This window comes from Scomber scombrus, chromosome 12, assembly GCF_963691925.1.
Source record: "Scomber scombrus chromosome 12, fScoSco1.1, whole genome shotgun sequence".
In the NCBI taxonomy this organism is placed as follows: domain Eukaryota; kingdom Metazoa; phylum Chordata; class Actinopteri; order Scombriformes; family Scombridae; genus Scomber; species Scomber scombrus.
The window spans coordinates 1615456-1635888 of NC_084981.1; the positions used below are offsets into that span (position 1 = coordinate 1615456).

General features: G+C 40.6%; 1 protein-coding gene across 1 annotated transcript in view; it reads right to left on the reverse strand.

Moving 5' to 3' along the window:
- Nucleotides 1–2022: 2022 nt before the first annotated feature.
- Nucleotides 2023–20433, reverse strand: part of LOC133991454 (cGMP-dependent protein kinase 2) — a 36696-nt gene continuing 18285 nt past the window's right edge. Inside the window, exons 13-20 of the mRNA XM_062429862.1 lie at nucleotides 18418–18554; nucleotides 17514–17603; nucleotides 7714–7855; nucleotides 6338–6501; nucleotides 4542–4664; nucleotides 4063–4125; nucleotides 3832–3898; nucleotides 2023–2138 (exon numbers count right to left, since the gene is read on the reverse strand). Of these exons, the coding sequence (XP_062285846.1) occupies nucleotides 2043–2138; nucleotides 3832–3898; nucleotides 4063–4125; nucleotides 4542–4664; nucleotides 6338–6501; nucleotides 7714–7855; nucleotides 17514–17603; nucleotides 18418–18554 (882 nt within the window). The 3' untranslated portion in view covers nucleotides 2023–2042. The remainder of the gene's footprint in view (nucleotides 2139–3831; nucleotides 3899–4062; nucleotides 4126–4541; nucleotides 4665–6337; nucleotides 6502–7713; nucleotides 7856–17513; nucleotides 17604–18417; nucleotides 18555–20433) is intronic.

Below are 20433 nucleotides of genomic sequence, written 5' to 3' on the forward strand. Positions count from 1 at the left end.
TATTCTTGTAGATAAGCTTCTGTATATATAATATATATTTAAAACTCCTGGCTGATGAAATTGTTGGATTATTTTTTTAATAAATTGTGGCACTGATCAGTATTGTTATGATACTGTCTACAATATTATATTTTAAGGCAATAAATCAATCAGTCAGCTTAAGGCAGAAATGTCAAATGGTCACAATGATTAAAACTAAAACTTATAACAGACATGAATCAGCAAAAAGTATCATAGTAATCATATGATTAAGGTTTAAAAAGATGACTGTGATGAATCAGGTTAAGGTGAAAAGATCATTAAACACCATGTACTATTTATTTATTCTTTTTCTTTTTTAACTATAAATCAGAGTCAGAATTAATGGTAACTCAAATGACTCATAATTGGAGCACTGCCAATACATTGCAACATTGAAGGTCATTAATGAGGTCATGCCTGAGAGAGAGATATGAAAATAATTGTGGAAAATCCCCAAATTTGTGAAAGCAATGCGTTTTGGAAAATGAATTGATTGGATATATAAGAGCGTGTTTGTGATTCAGTGTCCGCTCCGTGTACTAGCCTCGGTTTACTGGTGAAATGCTTAATACACAATCAATCTTTGATTGCATTGAACACTGCCTGAATTAGCGTGTTTTGTACTTTTGTACAGTAGCTGGGAAGTAACAATAATAAAGAAACTTCAAATGTATGGTGGCCAGGAAGTGCAAAACAACATTACAAATTGTGAAACACTTTTACAAAGCTTGAGACAAATTTACATATATATGTATACTATACTTCTTACGGAAGCATATTGCATTCCCCTAAAAAAAAAAAAAAGAGGCTCTGTTTTCCTGAATTTTGTTTTTCTGAGTAATTTCTTTTCTTTTTCTGTATTAACGCTATACTTCAAAACCCTGCGAGAAGCTCCCACCTGCAAGTAACATTAACCTACTGTTGCTGCTCCTGATCTACGGAAACATATTTCTGTCACGCCAGAAAAGAAAAAGAAGCATCAGAGCTGAACATCTAATCACATTATAATATGAAACTTATCAGGTAATAAAGTGAAAGTCATAGTTAGTCTCAAGCAGAGGTGGACTCATATACGTATATAGACATACGTATATATGTCTATGGTTTATGTAGCAGCTGAGGAAACATACTAGAGGACTGTCAATACTCACTACGACACTTCCGGTGTTTGGTACATTCCCTTTCTCTAAAGATTGTGTCATTTATAAATTTGTTTTCTAAAATGTAAATGTGTTTTGTCCTTGGTAAAAGTGTTTTGCGCATGTCATTTTGCTTTATCATATGTAAAAATGTATGTAATATATGATATGTACATTTGTCTCAAGCTTTGTAAAAGTGTTTCACACTTTGTAATGTTGTTTTGCTGGAATCTCCCAGCCACCATACTTTTGAAGTTCTGTTTCTTTATTATTTAAAAACTATTTTGTGGATGTCCTGAAGTTTCTACTGGCCCAGCTGAAGGTTCCATCAGGGTGACTTTAATATATTATGCCTTTTCTTATATTTCAATAGAAACCAAGTGTCATTCATAGAATACGTGACACATTCCTTTATTTAAAATGACAAAGACCTTGACATTATTATATAAATCAACAACACATTTTGTAGTTTTATAACTTGTGACAACATTCCATAACATGTGCAAGGCTGGTTTAAAAAACTGTGAAAAATGTTGTTACATGGACACTGTCATAGACTATGTGCTGTATTGCTGATGAGCACAAAGCAGGTCCAGTACAGACAGTGTGTGATGGAAGTGCTGATCACTGCAGAGGTTGAAGCAGCAAAGGTAAACATGGAGAGGGTATACAGTAGTATGAACACACACATTAAGTTTTCACAGTACTGATTATTCAATAAAAAAGTATTTGAATGTGGAAGCCTGAACGTAAGTCTCCTTGCAGCAGGCTCAGTCACCATGGTGACGTGCTAAATTTAAAGTCAGCCGAAGTTTCAGGAGTTAGCTCGCTAACTCGCTGCTGCTTCATTTTGTTGCACAGACAGTGTGTGAGAGTGTGTCTTCAGAAGTCCTTATCCCAGCCAGACAGCTCATCAGGAGGCTCCTCTGTGTCCGGAGGAAAGATGTCAAAGTGACTGTGATCCATCGGCCCCTTCAGCTGCACATGCAAATGAAATCATTCCACTTTTGTCAGCATGTGATCATTTATAAAAGCTGGAGTCCTTCTTTTCATGCACATCCTTATAATTAATGAAGGCTACTTCAATTTGCATAATGACATGTATACAGTCCATGTAAACAGCTGAGAGGATAGAAATCTGTACGTAATACAGTGCTCTTTTCATTTGAATAAATACTTTTGTATTAAGTCTGAAAGATAAATATTAGATCAAAGAGATTTCCTAATTTTCAAACACAGCCACAGCCATGCATCTTAACCTTAACCCTTAAATAGGGTCAAAGTTGACTGATTTTTTACATTTGAGAAAGCTGTAAAAACACTATATACACATTTCTGTCAGCCTGACTTTTGCTAATGTGACCCACAGTATACAATAAAGGGGGAAACATGCTTATTTCTTCAGTCAGAATATGAACATTATGTAAGGGTTAAGCATATAAATCATATTTGACCTTTTGTAATATCACATAGAATTCAATTTAATACCTGTCGCATTTATACAGTATGATGGAAAACTGCAATTATTTATCATTATATCACGTTTCTTCCCAGCAGTATTGAACAATATTTCTTGATGATATCATTTATTGAATCATGGCAATCTGGCCAAGTTTTTGCTGAAATGTACACTTCCAAGCTGCTGTAGGAAAAAGCGCTTCCTGCATCACATCCACTGTCACAGCAGTTTCACATCCCACATGCAAAAACATTTTATAACCAACACAACTGTCTACAGCGGGTAAGAGGACATATTTAAGATTTTTGTTAATAAAATGTAACTTTTAATACTCTATAACACTTTTCAAGACATGCCAATAACCTGATATAGCAGGACTGTAGTAAGCCACACAGTTTTTCTACATCTAGAACTCTGTCTCAATCTTGGTCAGTGGTCTCATCTATTACAGTCTTTGTCTACATTGAGTCCAGTTGTCTTTTTTTTATGATGATATAATGTGTCCTGCACAGTCACTGGCTGCTGTCTGAGCACACTGAAGAGGCTGTTCTGCTTCATGAGCCAGATGAAGTAGCACACATTCATTATAAGCATGTCTGCTGTCAGTCCACTTCAGACACACGGTATTCTTTAATATCTCATCACTGTTTTACAAGGTTGTGTATACTCTTTTAAATACAGGATTCTGTAAAATTCTGTGCAAGGAGTCGCAAAGTGCAAAATGTTAAGTAAATGAGTTTTGCAGTGATTGCAGTGATTTTTCAGTGATGTCATCATCATGTTACCAGGTTCATTACATGCTGCATGCTGAGCTGGATTTGGAGGATGGTCAAAAGAAAATGTGCATCACCAAATCTTTACTTCCAGACACCTCCTTGTTAATAGACTACGCCACTACTTGTTTCCTGTTCCTTTCAAACTTTTCAAAATCTGAAAGATTTCATGTAGATTTATCTGTTGATTTTCATTATGATCAACAACAAGACAACAGTGTGGAATGGAAATCAATCTGAAGTAAAGAATCTCTTGAGATCTTACTTTAAATGTAATATGTCATATGATATTGATTACACTGCACACAAAAAAAGGACTCCTTCAGAAATGCTGTGTAAACATGACATCATTCTGATAAATTGAAACATTTTCACTATAGATGCAGTGTGGCACTGTCTGTGTGCTTGTTCACTGTCTGAAAACAAAGGCTGACCTCACCTCTCTCTTCAGTGGAGATGAGAGCTTGTGATGCCTCAAACCTTCCCAGTTAAAGCCCTGGAACCACCTTCAATAAACACACACACACACACACACACACACACACACACACACACACACACACACACACACACACACACACACACACACACACACACACGCGCGTTAGATATAATGTTCTGTTGGTTTGACTTTATAATGATGCTGATGTGATTGGTAGAGAGGACCTACTTGTGTTTCTTGATGTCGATGATGCCATTCTTTTTGTTTCCCAGCCTCTCCACTGGGTTCAGTCTGAGAGGGAAAAGGAAGGCCACACATATCAGGTTTAACAGAGCTGTGGAACAGCCAGGAATCTTCACCAGGACACACATGATTGAATCAGTTGAGCACATGGCTTAATAACTGCTGCACAACACAGAAGTGTGTTACCAAAGTCGATATGACTGTTATTCTGAGCTGTGGTGTAACATCACTGCAACACAATCATCAGGTCATTATTGTAAATGAAGCTGTCTGGTGTGCTGCACATCCCTGATTATCTCTGTTTAAATGTCACTGAGCAGCATTATTCTCATGTTGTACCATCAGCCATCACATTATAGTATTTAGAGATTGTTTTTATTGTATATACTGTAGTATTTTATTGTATTTGACTTTATGTTACCCTATTACCCTATTATCTGATGCTGGTTGGTGCTTCATCATACTTGCAAAGTCTCCTGATGAGGTCGTCTGGACGCTTGCCTATTCTCTTAGGGAAGTCCACTTTCTCAATGCCATGGAGGACCATGGTGTAGATCTTTATGGGGTCAGAGCCAGCAAAAGGGGGGCTGAGGAGAAAACAGGGTTTGGTTTTTGATGCTTATTGCAAAGATAAAAATGAAGACTGGTGTGTTTAAAAACAGTGTAATATTGAATGACTTTAAAATGTGCAATGCAAACGTTGGTTCGTTCATCATTATGTAAATTACAAACACAAAAGGCCTCACGCAAAAACCATCCATAGGAACAAAGTCATTCTTAAAGGAGAATACACTTCTCATAGTATAAAGACAGTTAGTCTGGCTCTGGCCAACACCCAACAACCACACACCTCTGAAGCTCACTGATATACATATTTGCTAATTGTGTCTAACCTGTACACAACAGACATGTTAACCACTATGGTTCTGATTTAGAACCGGTTCTAAAAATGTAAGAACCTCAATTCTTCCTCTCCTCTGTGCTCTGTGTTTGACTGAGTACAGGGATCAGATCCTTCGCACACACACACACACACACACACACACACACACACACACACACACACACACACACACACACACACACACACACACACACACACACACACACACACACACACACACACACACACACACACACGTGCACGTTGCTGTAAGTGCAATAAAACATTTGCAAATAAAAAGCCATTAACCACTTCATTAACCACCTGTTCAACAAGCATGAACATGAAAGTTGAGTATGAAAAGTCATATTTTCATATGCTTTGTCCACAGTCTCTCATCCAATGCTGGTACGTCTAGCACAACCAAGGCCGATCTTTTTAAATGTGTGAATTATTATGAACTAGCTGAAACTAAAGTTGTCTGTCTGTATCTGGCTCTTCTAACCAGCCTCTCCTCTCTAATAGCAGTACCTGCAGGCAGTGAGACACAGCAGCAGCAGCAGCAGAGGACAGAGGACATAGGACAGAGGACAGAGGACAGAGGACAGAGGACAGAGGACAGAGGACAGACTGACAGTGACTGATGTCTGTGATCTTCATTCTGTCTAAACTTCACTAGTATTTTGATGTCAGGAATATTTTTTATTTTATTGGTATTTTAGATTTCTTTCCAGCAAGACATGATTGAGTTTATGTAGTGACTTTTCTGTTATATATTGTTAGATTTAAAATATAAAACAATTTTAATCCTGTTCTGAAATAATCCTTAAAAAAAAAAAAAATACAATTTGGAAAAGTAATTTGTTAGTGATTAAAAAGAACCGATAGGAGTATCAATAAGAACTGAACTGAGCATTGATACCAGTAGCAATATCAATAAAATGCTAACGCTACCCATCCCTATTAACCACAAACTTTTTTAGAGGGAGTTTCATGCTGGAACTATTTCTTGATGAACAACAGTTCTTGCATCACTTCTGTGCAGCATTGTGTGGGTTTCTGGATACAGTCAGTTTTCTGTGAGGGGCGACAGGTTTGGACAACTTCTAACTTTCATTTATACATTCCATCCAAAATTGATGAATACCACACATTCTCTTCATGTGTATGTGTCTCTTAAAAAGGAATCTACAAGCACAAAGTCACTGCAGCCAGCATTGTTCAGCAAGAAACAGTTCAGCACTTAACTTCCCAACCAAACCACCAACATACTGTTTGTATACAGATTAAACTAATGAGATATGATGGGTCACACTCACAGCAACAGACAACTCCTTTTTCTTCTTCTTAGTCTCTCAACACATCTTACTGACTTACTTGCCGGTGAGAAGTTCAAATATGAGGATTCCCAAAGACCAGCAATCAGCTCCAAAGTCATGGCCTTTGTTCATGATGACTTCTGGGGCTACGTACTCCGGGGTCCCACAGAATGTCCAGGTCTTCTTTCCAAGGCCAATCTTTTTAGCAAAGCCAAAGTCTGCCTGAGGAAATGTGGTGGAATTAGGAATACATGTCAGAATGTGTCCCATATAGCGGTATAGACAATGACTGTGACAATGAAAAATTGATATCATATTAATGATACACATTTGATCATATCATGTCAATAATCCAGCGTCACCTAAATCATTCCTGTTTCTTTCCGTTCTCACACAGCCCCAAAGCTGCCCTCAAAACACACACATACCCACTGTTGTTCATCAGTTCATCTGGTTGCCTTTTCTATCTACAGTAAAGTAGATAGAAAAGGCAACTGTACCCTTTAATATTACTGTTTAACATATTCTTTATTTAAAGTACAGTCTAGACCTGCTCTATGTGTAAAGTGCCTTGAGATGACTTATGTTGTGATTTGGTGCTATATAAATAAAGATTGATTGAGAAGTGTAATTGTTCATTTTGTACACTTTCGAGCAGTTATGGTTACAGACTTTCTCTCCACCTCCCTACACTTAAGAAAAAAAAGTATTTGGAATGTAATTAACTTGCCAGAAAAGAGACAAAACACGCAATGAACACAGTTAAAAGATTATTCATATTTTCTATAGATATTATAGTGATAATATTATTATCGTGAATTCTTCTGGCACAATAATTGTGTAGTGAACATTTGACATGGTGACAGTCTTAGTCAGAAATAATGCTACTGAGTACAGTGAAGGCCCAGTCATATGTCTGTTAGGTTAAGTTGTGCCTTCCCAAAGAATTTCATTTGATCCTATGTTATAATGCTGATTATGAAATGTTAAAACAAGTCATTTACAGTTAAACTGTGACACACTGTTTCATAAAACCACTTTATTAATTATTAGTAATAAGTTGAGGTCATGTGGGTTACACTGAGAAGCAATTTACAGCTAATGCTAATGGTATTCCTCTAATTTTTTGTAATATATAACTTAGTGTTTTTCTGTTGCACCCCTTCTTGTATTAATTATCTGTCCAGAAATGCATAAATGTTCTTTGTGAATTATTTTAGTATGTTCATTGCTTATTCCTGTAGTGCAGTTTCCGAATTGAACCATTATTTTGCATTACTTTGCCTTTTACACATTCAAATTTGAGTTAAAATAATTGTTTGTCATTAACAATACAATTTGGTTAAATGGAAGCCTTCACTGTGTCTCTTCTGCCTGATACATACTATTATTTAAAGGTCATGACTCTAGCACACATTGTAATATGTGGCTTACCATTTTGACATAACCTTCAGAGTCCAGGAGGAGGTTTTCAGGTTTCAGGTCTCTGTAGACAATGCCCATGGTGTGGAGGTAATCAAATGCCTCTAGGACACAACCAGTACAGAATCTGGCTGTTGGTTCATCAAAATAACTCCTGGTAGGAGAGGAAAACATCAACACATAAATTACATAATATGTCTTGTAAAAGGGTCAGTGATAAATAAGGGTTGGCAAGATGAGAAATCCAAAAATGTCTTTAAAATAGTTTTAAAAGCAGCATCAGGTTTATTAATATCTATATTTTGTGTTTTTGTTGGTTTTATGTCATTTTGAAATTACATTTGCAACATTTTTTTTAAACCAAAAGTAAGACTGAATGCTCCTGAAAATGTCCCATGGTGTAACCACAAAGAATGATACATACAATATCTGAAACACCTACAGTGTATTAAAGTGCATTTATGAAAATAATTAAAACAACCATTTTTTCTAAATAAGTTGGGGCCAATGATGTAAACTTTGTTAAGAACCATTTTGTTGCGTTGCCAAAGTGGATTACATTTATTCCACATTTTAGTTAATGTTTATTTTCCTGTACATAATTAGATTTTATGTAAAAATACTGATTACACCTGTTGGACACTGGGTTGCATCAATGGATGTAGCCAGTATTTCATTTCCAGTCATCCATCATGAGTTCAGAGGTTCTGGCTCAGATATGATGTTATTATATTATAAAGAAGTCAGGTGGCTCAGATGATGTCATTATATTATAAATAGGTCAGGTGGTTCAGATGATGATAGTATATTATAAAGAGATCAGGTGGTTCAGATGATGTTATTATATTATAAAGAGGTCAGGTGGTTCAGATATGATATTATATTATAAAGAGGTCAGGTGGTTCAGAGATGATATTATATTATAAAGAGGTCAGGTGGTTCAGATGATGTTATTATATTATAAAGAGGTCAGGTGGTTCAGATGATGTTATTATATTATAAAGAGGTCAGGTGGTTCAGATGATGATGTTATTATATTATAAAGAGGTCAGGTGATTCAGAGATGATGTTATTATACTATAAAGAGGTCAGGTGGTTCAGATGATGTTATTATATTATAAAGAGGTCAGGTGGTTCAGATGATGTTATTATATTATAAAGAGGTCAGGTGGTTCAGAGATGATGTTATTATATTATAAAGAGGTCAGGTGGTTCAGATATGATGTTATTATATTATAAAGAGGTCAGGTGGTTCAGAGATGATATTATATTATAAAGGGGTCAGGTGGTTCAGAGATGATGTTATTATATTATAAAGAGGTCAGGTGGTTCAGAGATGATGTTATTATATTATAAAAAGGTCAGGTGATTCAGATGATGTTATTATATTATAAAGAGGTCAGGTGGTTCAGATATGATGTTATTATATTATAAAGAGGTCAGGTGGTTCAGATGATGATATTATATTATAAAGAGGTCAGGTGGTTCAGAGATTATGTTATTATATTATAAAGAGGTCAGGTGGTTCAGATGATGTTATTATATTATAAAGAGGTCAGGTGGTTCAGATGATGTTATTATATTATAAAGAGGTCAGGTGGTTCAGAGATGATGTTATTATATGTTAAAGAGATCAGGTGGTTCAGATGATGTTATTATATTATAAAGAGGTCAGGTGGTTCAGAGATGATGTTATTATATTATAAAGAAGTCAGGTGGTTCAGATGATGATGTTATTATATTATAAATAGGTCAGGTGGTTGAGGCCAGGTGAAGACATTCTTCCCATCCAGCTGTTTCATGCAGCAGCATTCACACATACTCTGTGATGAGCCACTTTTTCCTTCTTAGAAGATAGCATCTAATGGAGAAAATCTATTTAATTTATTTAGTGTTATTGTTTTAGTTTTGTTTATTTAAGTAATGAAATAGCAAAAAAGTGAATAATTATATTTTACAGATGTTATGTTTGAGTATCCTTTCTCATTTAAATGAATTATTGGATTTTTAGGTATTTTAAAGCTCCTGTACATGTTCAAAAGTAGTTTTTTTTTTGTTCTTTTAAAATTTGACTAAACCACAGGGACACAAAAAAAGAAGAGTCACGTCATTGACCCAAATACAGAGGTGTAAAGATTTGTAGCGCTTTTTAGGCACTTTACATTCAAAATGACATTTTTCCTTATTTACTAAAGGACTGCACAGAGAATGTAATGTTTGCAGACAACAGATGTGATCAAATAGCCTACACAGTGAGGGAGGGACTGTAAAAACTACACTATAAAGTGTGCCAGTGATGCTGGCTGTTATTATTCACATGATTGTACTTTTTTGTTTCTTGCACTGTCCTCCTGTTAATTTGTTCTGTTTATTTTACCAGAACTCATATAATCATCTTTTTGTTGGGCTGAAAATATCAGACTATATAACTTCAAGCTTTTCTGGATAGGTGCTGTCGTGGACTCATGTTTGTGGACTCTGTGTTTGTTTTTTCTGGTGTTGCACTATTGGTTGCTTGGTCTTTAAGTAATTTGGTTTACTCAATGTTCTTCTTCATAATATTCAGCACCGCTGTTGGGACCTCCTGTGATAGATCAGGGGCTGCAATATGCTTCTCCACTTTCTCTCAAACGGGAAAATTGGAAAGCAACCGCAACTTCACCGTGGGTGTTACGCATGATTTCTCGGGGATTCAGGCTCCAATTCGCTGCTGTCCATCCCCCTTTCTCCGGCGTAATACAGTCACAAGCACAGAGAGAATCAGCTCGAGTCTTACAGGAGGAAGTCCTCTCTCTGTTAGAAAAAAGAGCGATTTCTGTCGTATCTCCCGAACAGAGTCTGTCAGGTTTTTACTCCAGATATTTCCTCGTTCCCAAACAGGGGGGGAAGAGGAATCCACCCTATTCTGGACATGTGGGCTCTGAACAAATTTCTGCAGAAATACAAATCCAGGATGCTGACACATGCAGCTCTGCTGCGTCTGATAAGACCGAACGATTGGTTTTCGTCCATGGATCTGAAAGACTCGTATTTCCACATTCCCATTTACCCCCCTCACAGACAATATCTCAGATTCGCCTTTCAGGGGGTGTGCTACAAATGCTGTGATCTCCCATTCGGTCTGTCTCTCAGCCCGAGGGTTTTCATACGGTGCACAGAGGCCGCTGTCGCCCCGCTCAGACGCCGGGGCATACGGCTGGCCACGTATTTGGACGACTGGCTCCTGTTGGCGCAGTTGGAACAGGAAGCCAGGGTTCACACGCACATTGTCACGACGCACCTAATAGATTTGGGCTTTGTGATAAATACGGAGAAGAGCCAACTCTCTCCGACACAGGAGATATCCTTTCTGGGATTATCCCTGCGCTCCGTGCCATTCACAGCTTGCCTCTGGGAGGAGAGAGTGAACATTTTCAAAGCTTGCCTTGTGCATTTCCTCGTGATCCGTCTTGGCCGCCTTCACATGCGGGAATTTCAGCGCTGGGTCGCTTCACTCAGACTGGATCCAGTGCGTCATGGCGCACGGGGGATAACGGTCACAGCGGATTGCGTGTCGGCTCTACGCCACTGGCGGGCCCCGTCTTTCTTGACTCAGGGGGTGTCCATGGGCACTGTCTCGTCCAGGAAAGTGGTCACCACGGATGCCAGCCTATCCAGCTGGGGTGGCATTTACGAGGGCAGGTCTGTGAGACGACGCTGGAGCCAGGCCCTCCAACGTCTTCACATAAACTTTCTCGAGCTCTCCGCTGTGTTTCTGTCCTTGAAACATTTCCTCCCATTCCTCTCGGGCCACCACGTCCTGGTGAGGACAGACAACACAACGATGGTAGCGTATATAAACCGTCAAGGGAGTTTGCGCTCTCGTGTGTTGTACGCTCTGGCACGCAAACTGATCCTCTGGAGCAGTGTGCACTTTTTCTCCCTGAGGGCGACTCACGTCCCAGGGACCCTGAACACAGGTGCCAACCTGCTGTCCAGGGGGTGCGCCGATATACTGGGAATGGATGCTGCACCCGCAGGTCATGGAGCAGATATGGTCGTGCTACAGCCGCGACAGGATAGATCTGTTCGCGTCCAGAGAAAACGCTCGTGCGAGCTGTTTTTCTCCCTGCGCACTCTGAACGCTCCCCTGGGCGTAGACACACTAGCGCATGCTTGGCCGCACGAGCTGCTATATGCGTTTCCCCCACTGGCCCTGATGCCCCCCACTATCCAAAACGCCAGGGCTCCCTCCAGCTGTCGTTTTTATAGGACCTGATTGATAAAGGAAAAGCCTTTTTCCACGGTTAAGGTTTATCTGGCAGCTATAGTGGCTTGCCATATAGGATTTGGGGACAAAACAGCGGGCCAACACCCTTTGGTGTGCCGGTTTATGAGGGGCGCGCGTAGGCTTCTCCCTGTCTCCAGACCACTGATGCCTCCGTGGGATTTAGCGGTGGTTCTGGAGGGGCTTAAAGGACCCCCGTTTGAGCCATTGCTGGGAGTAAGTCTCAAACACCTGTCCCTTAAGACAGTGCTGTTACTGGCTCTCGCCTCTGCAAAGCGAGTGAATTACATCCATGCGCACCTTGCGCGCGCTCAGTTCACCTCGGGGAATACTCGTATGGTTCTGAAGCCCAACCCGGTCCCGGTGCCCGATTGAGCTCGCAGCGTTCACCGCTTCTCCCGGTGAGCGACAAGCGCACATGCTGTGTCAAGTTCAAGCTGTGCGCTCTTATATGGACACGACACGGAGCGTCAGGAGGAGCGATCAGCTCTTTGTCTCCTGGGCTGAACCCCGAAAGGGACAGCCAGTCACAAAGCAGCGCCTCGTCCACTGGGTGGTGGAGGCTATAGCTTTGGCGTACACGAGCAGGGGTCTGCAGCCGCCGGCGGGTTAGCGTGCGCACTCTATCCGCGAGATGGCCGCTTCCTGGGCTTTATTTAGGGGAGTGTCTGTTCAGGCCATTTGTTCAGCAGCGAGTTGGTCCTCGCCTCTGACTTTTGTTCGGTTCTACATGCTGGACGTGTCAGGGTCGTGCATGGCTAGCGCGGTCCTGGAGTCTTAATTGGAACTCAGGGACCCTCCCCACTGGCCGGTACTTGTTTGGGCGGTGAGAAGAGGTTTGCTTATTGAATTAAGGGAGTGTTATCCACGCACACTATATATATTAGGTGGGACTACTGGGCGCGGCGGATGACACCTTTCACTGGCCAATCAAGATTGGCGGATTGAGATAAATGCTTCTATCAGGGCTGCAGGAGGCTGCATCCCATAGCGAGACACCTCGCTCATAATATTTTAAGAACTGCGGTTATGTTTGATAACCAAACGTTTTCCTTGCATGTTCCCTCCTTCATTGTTCATGTTCATTAGCCCTGCCTTGCCCTCAATGTTTTCCCCCAGCCTTCACACCTATCCTGTATCAGTCTTGTCAGCACTGCCCTGTCTCCAGTGTCCTCCCAGCCAATCACTCCCAGCCTGCACTTGTGTTTTTACCATTCACCAGTCCCTCATTACTACTGTTAGTATTTAAGTCCTGGTTTTCTTTTCAGTCTTTGTTGGATCCTTTGTCGATTTGTCAGTCTTTGTCAGTTCATGAATAAAGACTAGGGGTGTGACGATACACTCAACTCACAAGAAGAGACGATATGTGATATTGGGGTCATGAGAATGAGACAAGACAAGATTTTAACACTATTTTTAAGAAAACTTGATGAACAATGATGAAATTCATGACTGGAAAAATAATATTTTAATTGACTAAAAGTCACAAAATGCAAAACAATGCAGGTGTGGTTTTGCATGTTTTAACTAATCTTTAATGAAGATTGCAGCAAGATTTCAGTTTGACTTTCTGAGTATGGATTATCATATGTAGTATGCAATACCCCTGTGACTAATTATTCTTGTTGCATCATTAGGTTCCCATAGCTGCACTAGATTCTCCTGCTGCTCTTACCTCAGGCTTTCAGTGTAGATACCTGAGGTCAACCCCCCCATCTCCTACTTGTGAGATCTCAGCAGGTAGAAGTTCCACTATAACAAGGTTAATGATCCACATGGTGACTGAAGACCTGCTTCAAGCCTGGCAGTTGTGGGAAAGTGAGCTTCCACAGCTGTCACAGATAACTCTGCAGAGATGCTACACTAAGCCCAGCTTGGATTGTAGCAAGAGCAGGCGGACCATCCATGTGTTCTGTGAAGCCTCTGAGCGTGCATATGGGTCCGTTGCATACCTGCACACTGTTGAAGATGAAGGACAAGTCCAATTATTTTTCTTGGCTGCAAGATCGAGAGTCTCGCCAAAAAAGCAACTCTCAATCCCTCGGCTGGAACTGTGCGGAGCCCTGACTGGAGCACAGTTGGCTTCAGTCTTGAAATGAGAGCTCACTCTTGACATTCAGGAGGTGGTGTATTGGACAGACTCAACCACTGTACTTACCTGGCTCCAGTCAGAATCATGCAGGTATAAAGTATTTGTGGGAACCCGAGTTGCAGAAATCCAAGAACTGTCTGATCCTGCAGCCTGGCGATATATCGACTCAGCAGCCAACCCAGCTGATGACATCACAAAGGGGAAAACACTTGCTCAGCTCACTGGAAATAATCGCTGGAGTCAAGGGCAACCCTTTCTTCAGATGCCAGCCAACCTGTGGCCCAAGGCTCCCGTGGTAGAACCCAGAGAAGAGGTAGAGGAGTTGAGGAAGACAGTGTTCTTTGGCTTACTAACAGATTTAACCAGTCCGGCGATACCTGACATCCAACAGTTCAACACATATCAGGCACTCCTGGAAGCCACCACGCAGGTGCTGCACGGGGCGGCTGACAGCACTGATCATCCAGCTGCAGATTGCTCCTGAGTACGATGAGTCTTCTGACCTGATACGAGTTGGAGGTAGACTCCGTCGATGTGACAGCCTGAGCCCGGAAGCTCTGCACCCAGTTGTTCTAGCCCCCTCTCACCCAGTCACGAAGCCCTTGATCAAGCACTGTGATGACCAATTACATCACCCTGGAGCTGAACGTGTGTTTGCAGAGCTGCGCAGAAGGTACTGGGTATTGAGAGGCAGAGAAGCAGAGAAGCAGTAAGGAGGCATCAACATAACTGTTCTGAGTGCAGGAAATGGAGAGGACAGCCGGAGGTTCCAAAAATGGCAGATTTGCCCCCTTCAGATTTGTTCTTCCGACCTGCCTTCTACTCAACTGGGATGGATTGTTTCGGCCCTATGCTTGTCAAGGTCGGGCGTAGAACAGAGAAGAGGTGGGGCATCCTGTACAAATGTCTTACCACACGGGCAGTCTACCTTGACTTATTGACTAACCTGGATGCTGATTCATTTCTGATGTCATTACGACGTTTTATTGCTCGTAGGGGAAAGCCCTTCGAGCTCTTGTCTGATCAGGGCACAAACTTTAAAGGAGGAAGTAGGGAACTTCACGAAGCATTCAAAGCCCTGGAGCCTGCCATTCAAGACCAGTTGGCAGTGGAACAGATCAGGTTCCATTTCAATCCACCTAACGCTCCACATTTTGGTGGGTCTTGGGAAAGAGAGGTGCGATCTGTGAAGGCAGCCCTTCGCACCACAGTAGGAGCCCAGACTGTGCCAGAAGAGGTATTGAGGACCGCCTTGACAGAGGTAGAGAACATCCCCAACTCCAGACCCTTGGTCTATGTTTCAACCGACATTGCAGACCCAGATCCTGTCACACCCAACTCCTTGTTGATGGGGCGGCCAGACTCCTCTCTGCCTCAAGTAGTTTACCCAGAATCAGAACTGCTCGGTCGCAAGAGGTGGAGACATACCCAAGTCCTAGCCGACCATTTCTGGAGATACTTTATACAGCACTTCCTGCCCACCTTGCAAGTATGGCAGAAATGGAATGCAGAGAAAACTGACATCACTGTCGGAACAGTAGTTCTCATTGTTGATCAGCAGACGCCAAGGGCTCTCTGGCAAGTGGGAACGGTGAAGACCATACCTGGGGCAAATGGTCGAGTTAGGACAGCAGTGGTTCAAGTAAAGGACCGGACCTACACTCGCCCGGTGGTACAGCTCATCAGACTGCCTGCTCTACCCGAAAATTTGCACACCAAATTTGGGGGCGGCTGTAAAAAAGGCTGTGCTCCCATGCACCGTTCGCTTGAGTCTCTGATTTCCGACTCTGCTCTGTGCACTTGAATGCATAACTCACTCTTCGTGCCTGCACCTGTAGGGCGAGTGGGACAGAGAGACGACGGCAGGACCTCACTGTTTCTCACCATAGCAACGTCAAACTGACCTTTTTTTGTTGTGTGCGTCCATGAATAAGTAAGCTACAAGGTTCTTTAAGCTTGTTATGTTGTGTGATAGCTTATTTGTCGCCATGAGTGCAATAAAAGGATTGGTTGATTGGTGTTTCTTACATCCAAAATATTTCATCATTAAGAGCTAGCTGCTGGATTGTGCTAATTGAGAGTTATGCTAGCTAGTTAAGTCTGTTGACTGTTATTGAGCATTTATTCAGTGTTTCTTATTTTATCTTTTACGCTAAGGTTAATAGCTTTCAGTCTGATGTTAGCTGTTATATATGCGTAATTATGTCTTGTATTGATGTTTCTGTCAGATTATAACTATTAATCAATCTGTATTGCTGTTCTCTGTTGTTGCAGAACCACACACAGACACACACACACACACACACACACACACACACACACACACACACACACACACACACACACACACACACACACACACACAGAGATACGTATCCCAATGACTATATAAACAGTCAAATCTGTACATGGACTCTGCATCCTTTTCTTTCCCCCACACTCTCACCTGAATAATTTAAATTATTGTCTTGACCCGACACCCTGAAGTGTTTGCTGCCGCACCTAGAGATTTTTGACATTCTTCCACACAGTGACAGTATAAAAAAAAGACATGATGTGCAAATGACCTATAGAAAACCGTTCGTCTTTTTTTTCCCATTGGCATGCACCCTGGCCTCCCCCTGCACTCTTCCAGTTCAATTGTCTCCTGTATTGTACTAATACAACAGCAGAACACACTTTCTTTTGTGCACAATATGTGTCAAAAGAACCTGCTATCAGATCTTATTTAGTGCTGTAATAATAATATCTTCCTAAGTCAATGTAGCAGCAATGTAGCAATCCTGGTATGAACTGGTACAGTCTGTATTGGGACTCAGTGTCTACATGGACAGTGTCTGTAGTGTGCTATCTTTACTTTTTTGAGTTTATTGAGATAGTAGTTTGTGCTTTGAGGAACTGAAGAATCCTGTCTATCTAGATGCATTCTGTATACCAGCTTTTAGTCTCTAGGACAGAATGAATGTTGCATTTTGGTTCTGAATGTAATGGGGAGAGGTAACAGCTCAAACTCTGCCATCTTTCAATCAGTGCCACTTCACTTCCATCTTTAGGCTTTTATAGGAGAATAAAGTGGACAGATGTTTGCCTAGCTCTATAAACAGGATTAGTGGGCAACGAAGTCTTCACTAACCCTTGCTGCCTTTTGAGACTGCCAAAGTAATGAAAGTGAGACTTTAAAGGATAGGTTTGGATGTACCTATACTCGTGTCGTACAGGTAAAGAACTAGTGTCTGTGCTCGTTCCTCTTCTGCATCCTGAATGTAGCACGACTCCAATAAAGCTCCAGCAGACTGAGTTAAAGAAATGAAGCGGATGTGTTCATCCTGGCAGTCACATAAAGACAGTGTACAAAGAGATCATACTCCATCACTACAATGACCAATAACTGTTCATGTGCATACTTCATTTTGGTGTAGTTGTTATTAATGTAGCAAAAGAACCTACACTCACATGTCCCGAAGCACAGTCCACAGCTCTCCTCCAAGACACACCTCCAGCAGCATGTAGACACACTTGTCATCCCGAAATGTTCGAAACAATCTGAAACACATGCATTGACAGTCAGGACACTCTTGTGTTGCATCAGAACACAAAGTAATATCACTATTATAATAGCCAAATATTAATGTTGTGATATAGTTATTATTCTGTACACACCTCTTCTTCATCCTTATGATGCACTTTGATTGCCCTACACCTTTCTGTCCACTTATAAAGTGAAGCGTTGCTACGCAGTCATTCACATAAAAAGATGACTAGAGAAACTCTACTTTGTGCAGACTCTAAATTGAACAAACTCTCTTTCAGTAAACAACTTTACAGTCCATTAAAAGCTTCTCACATGTAAGAATTTGGTGTTTAAAATAAAAAAATAAAAAACCCTGAGACCCAACGAAAACCAGGAAACCAATGAGTGATGTGAAGTGATAAGTAAAACATTGAGTTGTACACTAGGAGGAGGTGCGAGAGAACATCCCATTTTGGCTGAACTTCTCTCTCTGAATGACAGTCAACAGACTGCTTGCTCAAGGCCTTTGTTCTTTAAAGTCATGGTCCAGATAAATCTCAGGGCAGCTACATTCTACAGCTTGTTCCTTGGTGACTCCGCTGAGAACAGCTCTCATTTTCTTCTCTGTTTAAGGAGCATTAGAGATTTTTTCTGCTGGCTGACCTATTCTCCTCTGCTCAACATCTACATGCTTCCACAGGCTGACATTATGGCAAATAAAAGATTTCACCAGAGTATTACTATTATGTAATGGCTTTAGAAATAAGCCCTTGCTTTGTGTGAGATGCCTGATGCTGAATGTGTAATGTTGTATGTGTGTGTGTGTGTGTGTGCGTGTGTTCACACCTGATGATAAATGCCGAGTTGATTTGCTGAAGGATGTTCTTCTCAGAGTAGATGTGCTCCTGCTGTCTGGTGTCCACAATGTGTTTCTTCTTAATACACTTGAGAGCGAATGTAACAGCCTCATCCTTCAGCTTCACCTGAGAAACAGCAGAGTGGATCTCACTGAGTAAAGAAAGCCACTGGTAATCAATGTTGGAGTTAAACTACTATGAGGAAAAGCATTCAACTATTCTATTGCTGTTCTGTTTTCAGATAAACATTAAGGCATCCACTTTCACCAACTGATTTAAATTTTGGATAGCTACCACAGTTGAGCTTAGTGATTCTCATTAACGCCTAAATCTATATATCATCTGAAAAGAATCTATTTTAATTGACAGAAGGAAGTAGATGACATAATTCAACATCATTAACCTTAAAACTTCAAAAAGTTTCATGAATATGTGCCAGTTTTGCTATTGTCACCAATTCTCATACCAATAATAATAACGGGGAGGACAAAAATCCAAACATACTGGTCATCCTGTGGTCTGTGTCCCAAATCTGTACAACATACAACATTCTAAGCAGGTTTAATGCATGTAGTGGATGTGCACTGTTGTCCTGTAATACAATAGACAAAGAAAATGGAGGAGCTGCTCCAAGCTGTGAAGCATTACTGTGTGGACGGTGATGAAACTTAATATTCTCTTAAGTTTAACCGGTGGTGACATTTTGAAGTCACTGCCTTTAATTTGATTGTCCTTGCACAGCACACATATTGCATCATTTCCTGTCAGACAAACAGTAACGTATGTTGATTTGAGAGTATACTTACTGTAAAAAAAAAAAAAATAACAGCATACTACAGTATGAAGATTAGTATATATATGGAGTGTATTCCCTATCTTAATTCAAGAGCATATTAAATGGATTTAGCAGTATTTATTAATTTCATGCTCAGATTTTGTGATATTTTCTCTCAGAACTCTGCTCTCGCTGCTCAAATTTGCTCTGCGCATGCTCGCACTGTGTCCTCACACTCGGTTAGAACGCTGCTCGCGCAGATTTCCTGCGCTCACACTCGAGTTCTTCCTCTCGCGCTCAGGGAGCTTGTGCTCGCGAATCTCTGCTCTGCTCTCGTATTTTTTTGTGGATCAAAGCTGTAAACCAATAGAAAGGCCGGCTAGTATTGACCAATCAGACAGTCCCTGTTTGTCCCTCGCAGCGAGAGCAGCGAGAGCAGAGTTTTGAGAGAAAATATCACAAAATCTGAGCATGAAATCAATAAATACTGCTCTCAAATCCATTTAATATGCTCTTGAATTAAGATAGGGAATAAACTCCATATATATAGTGCATAATGTATACAATCAGTAAGTAGTCTGGAATTATGATACAGCTCTAGTTACTTCCATCTAATGATGGAGAAACACTTTAAAGACAAGATTTGGTGATCTGTGATCAGTTTTATCGTATTTGGCAACAAACCAACTCACTGTGCTAAACTCTGTATACCAGAGGTGTCTATCCCACACAATTGACTACTAAAGTCACACTATATATAGAAATAATCTAATTAAAAGGTTTATACGTTGAAATGACTTAACATAAAAGTAATCGCTAGAGGCAATTAGAAGAAAAAGGCCATTAGAAGAAAATTATGACTGCACGGAAGAGAGATTATTGAAATCTCCAAATGACTCTCTTGAAATACAAAATCAATACATGTCACATGTTCTAATGTTTGTCCTTATGCTTCTTGAAGTCAATCTTACAGCTTCTCCTGTCTCTAACTTGGCTGCTTGTGTAGGTGTTACAGTTTGGGTATTACTGATCAGTGCAGGGCTTTTATTTCACTGCTAAAATTATGCTGCAACTGACATTATTTAGCTTAGATGAGAGATCTTATACAATAAGTATAATTGTTTCTAGGTCATATTTAGTCCATCTCACTTCCCTGCCGAGGATATTTGCAAAATGGTACGTTATTCTGAGTCATACAGTATCAGCTGTAAATAAAATCCAGCTAAATCA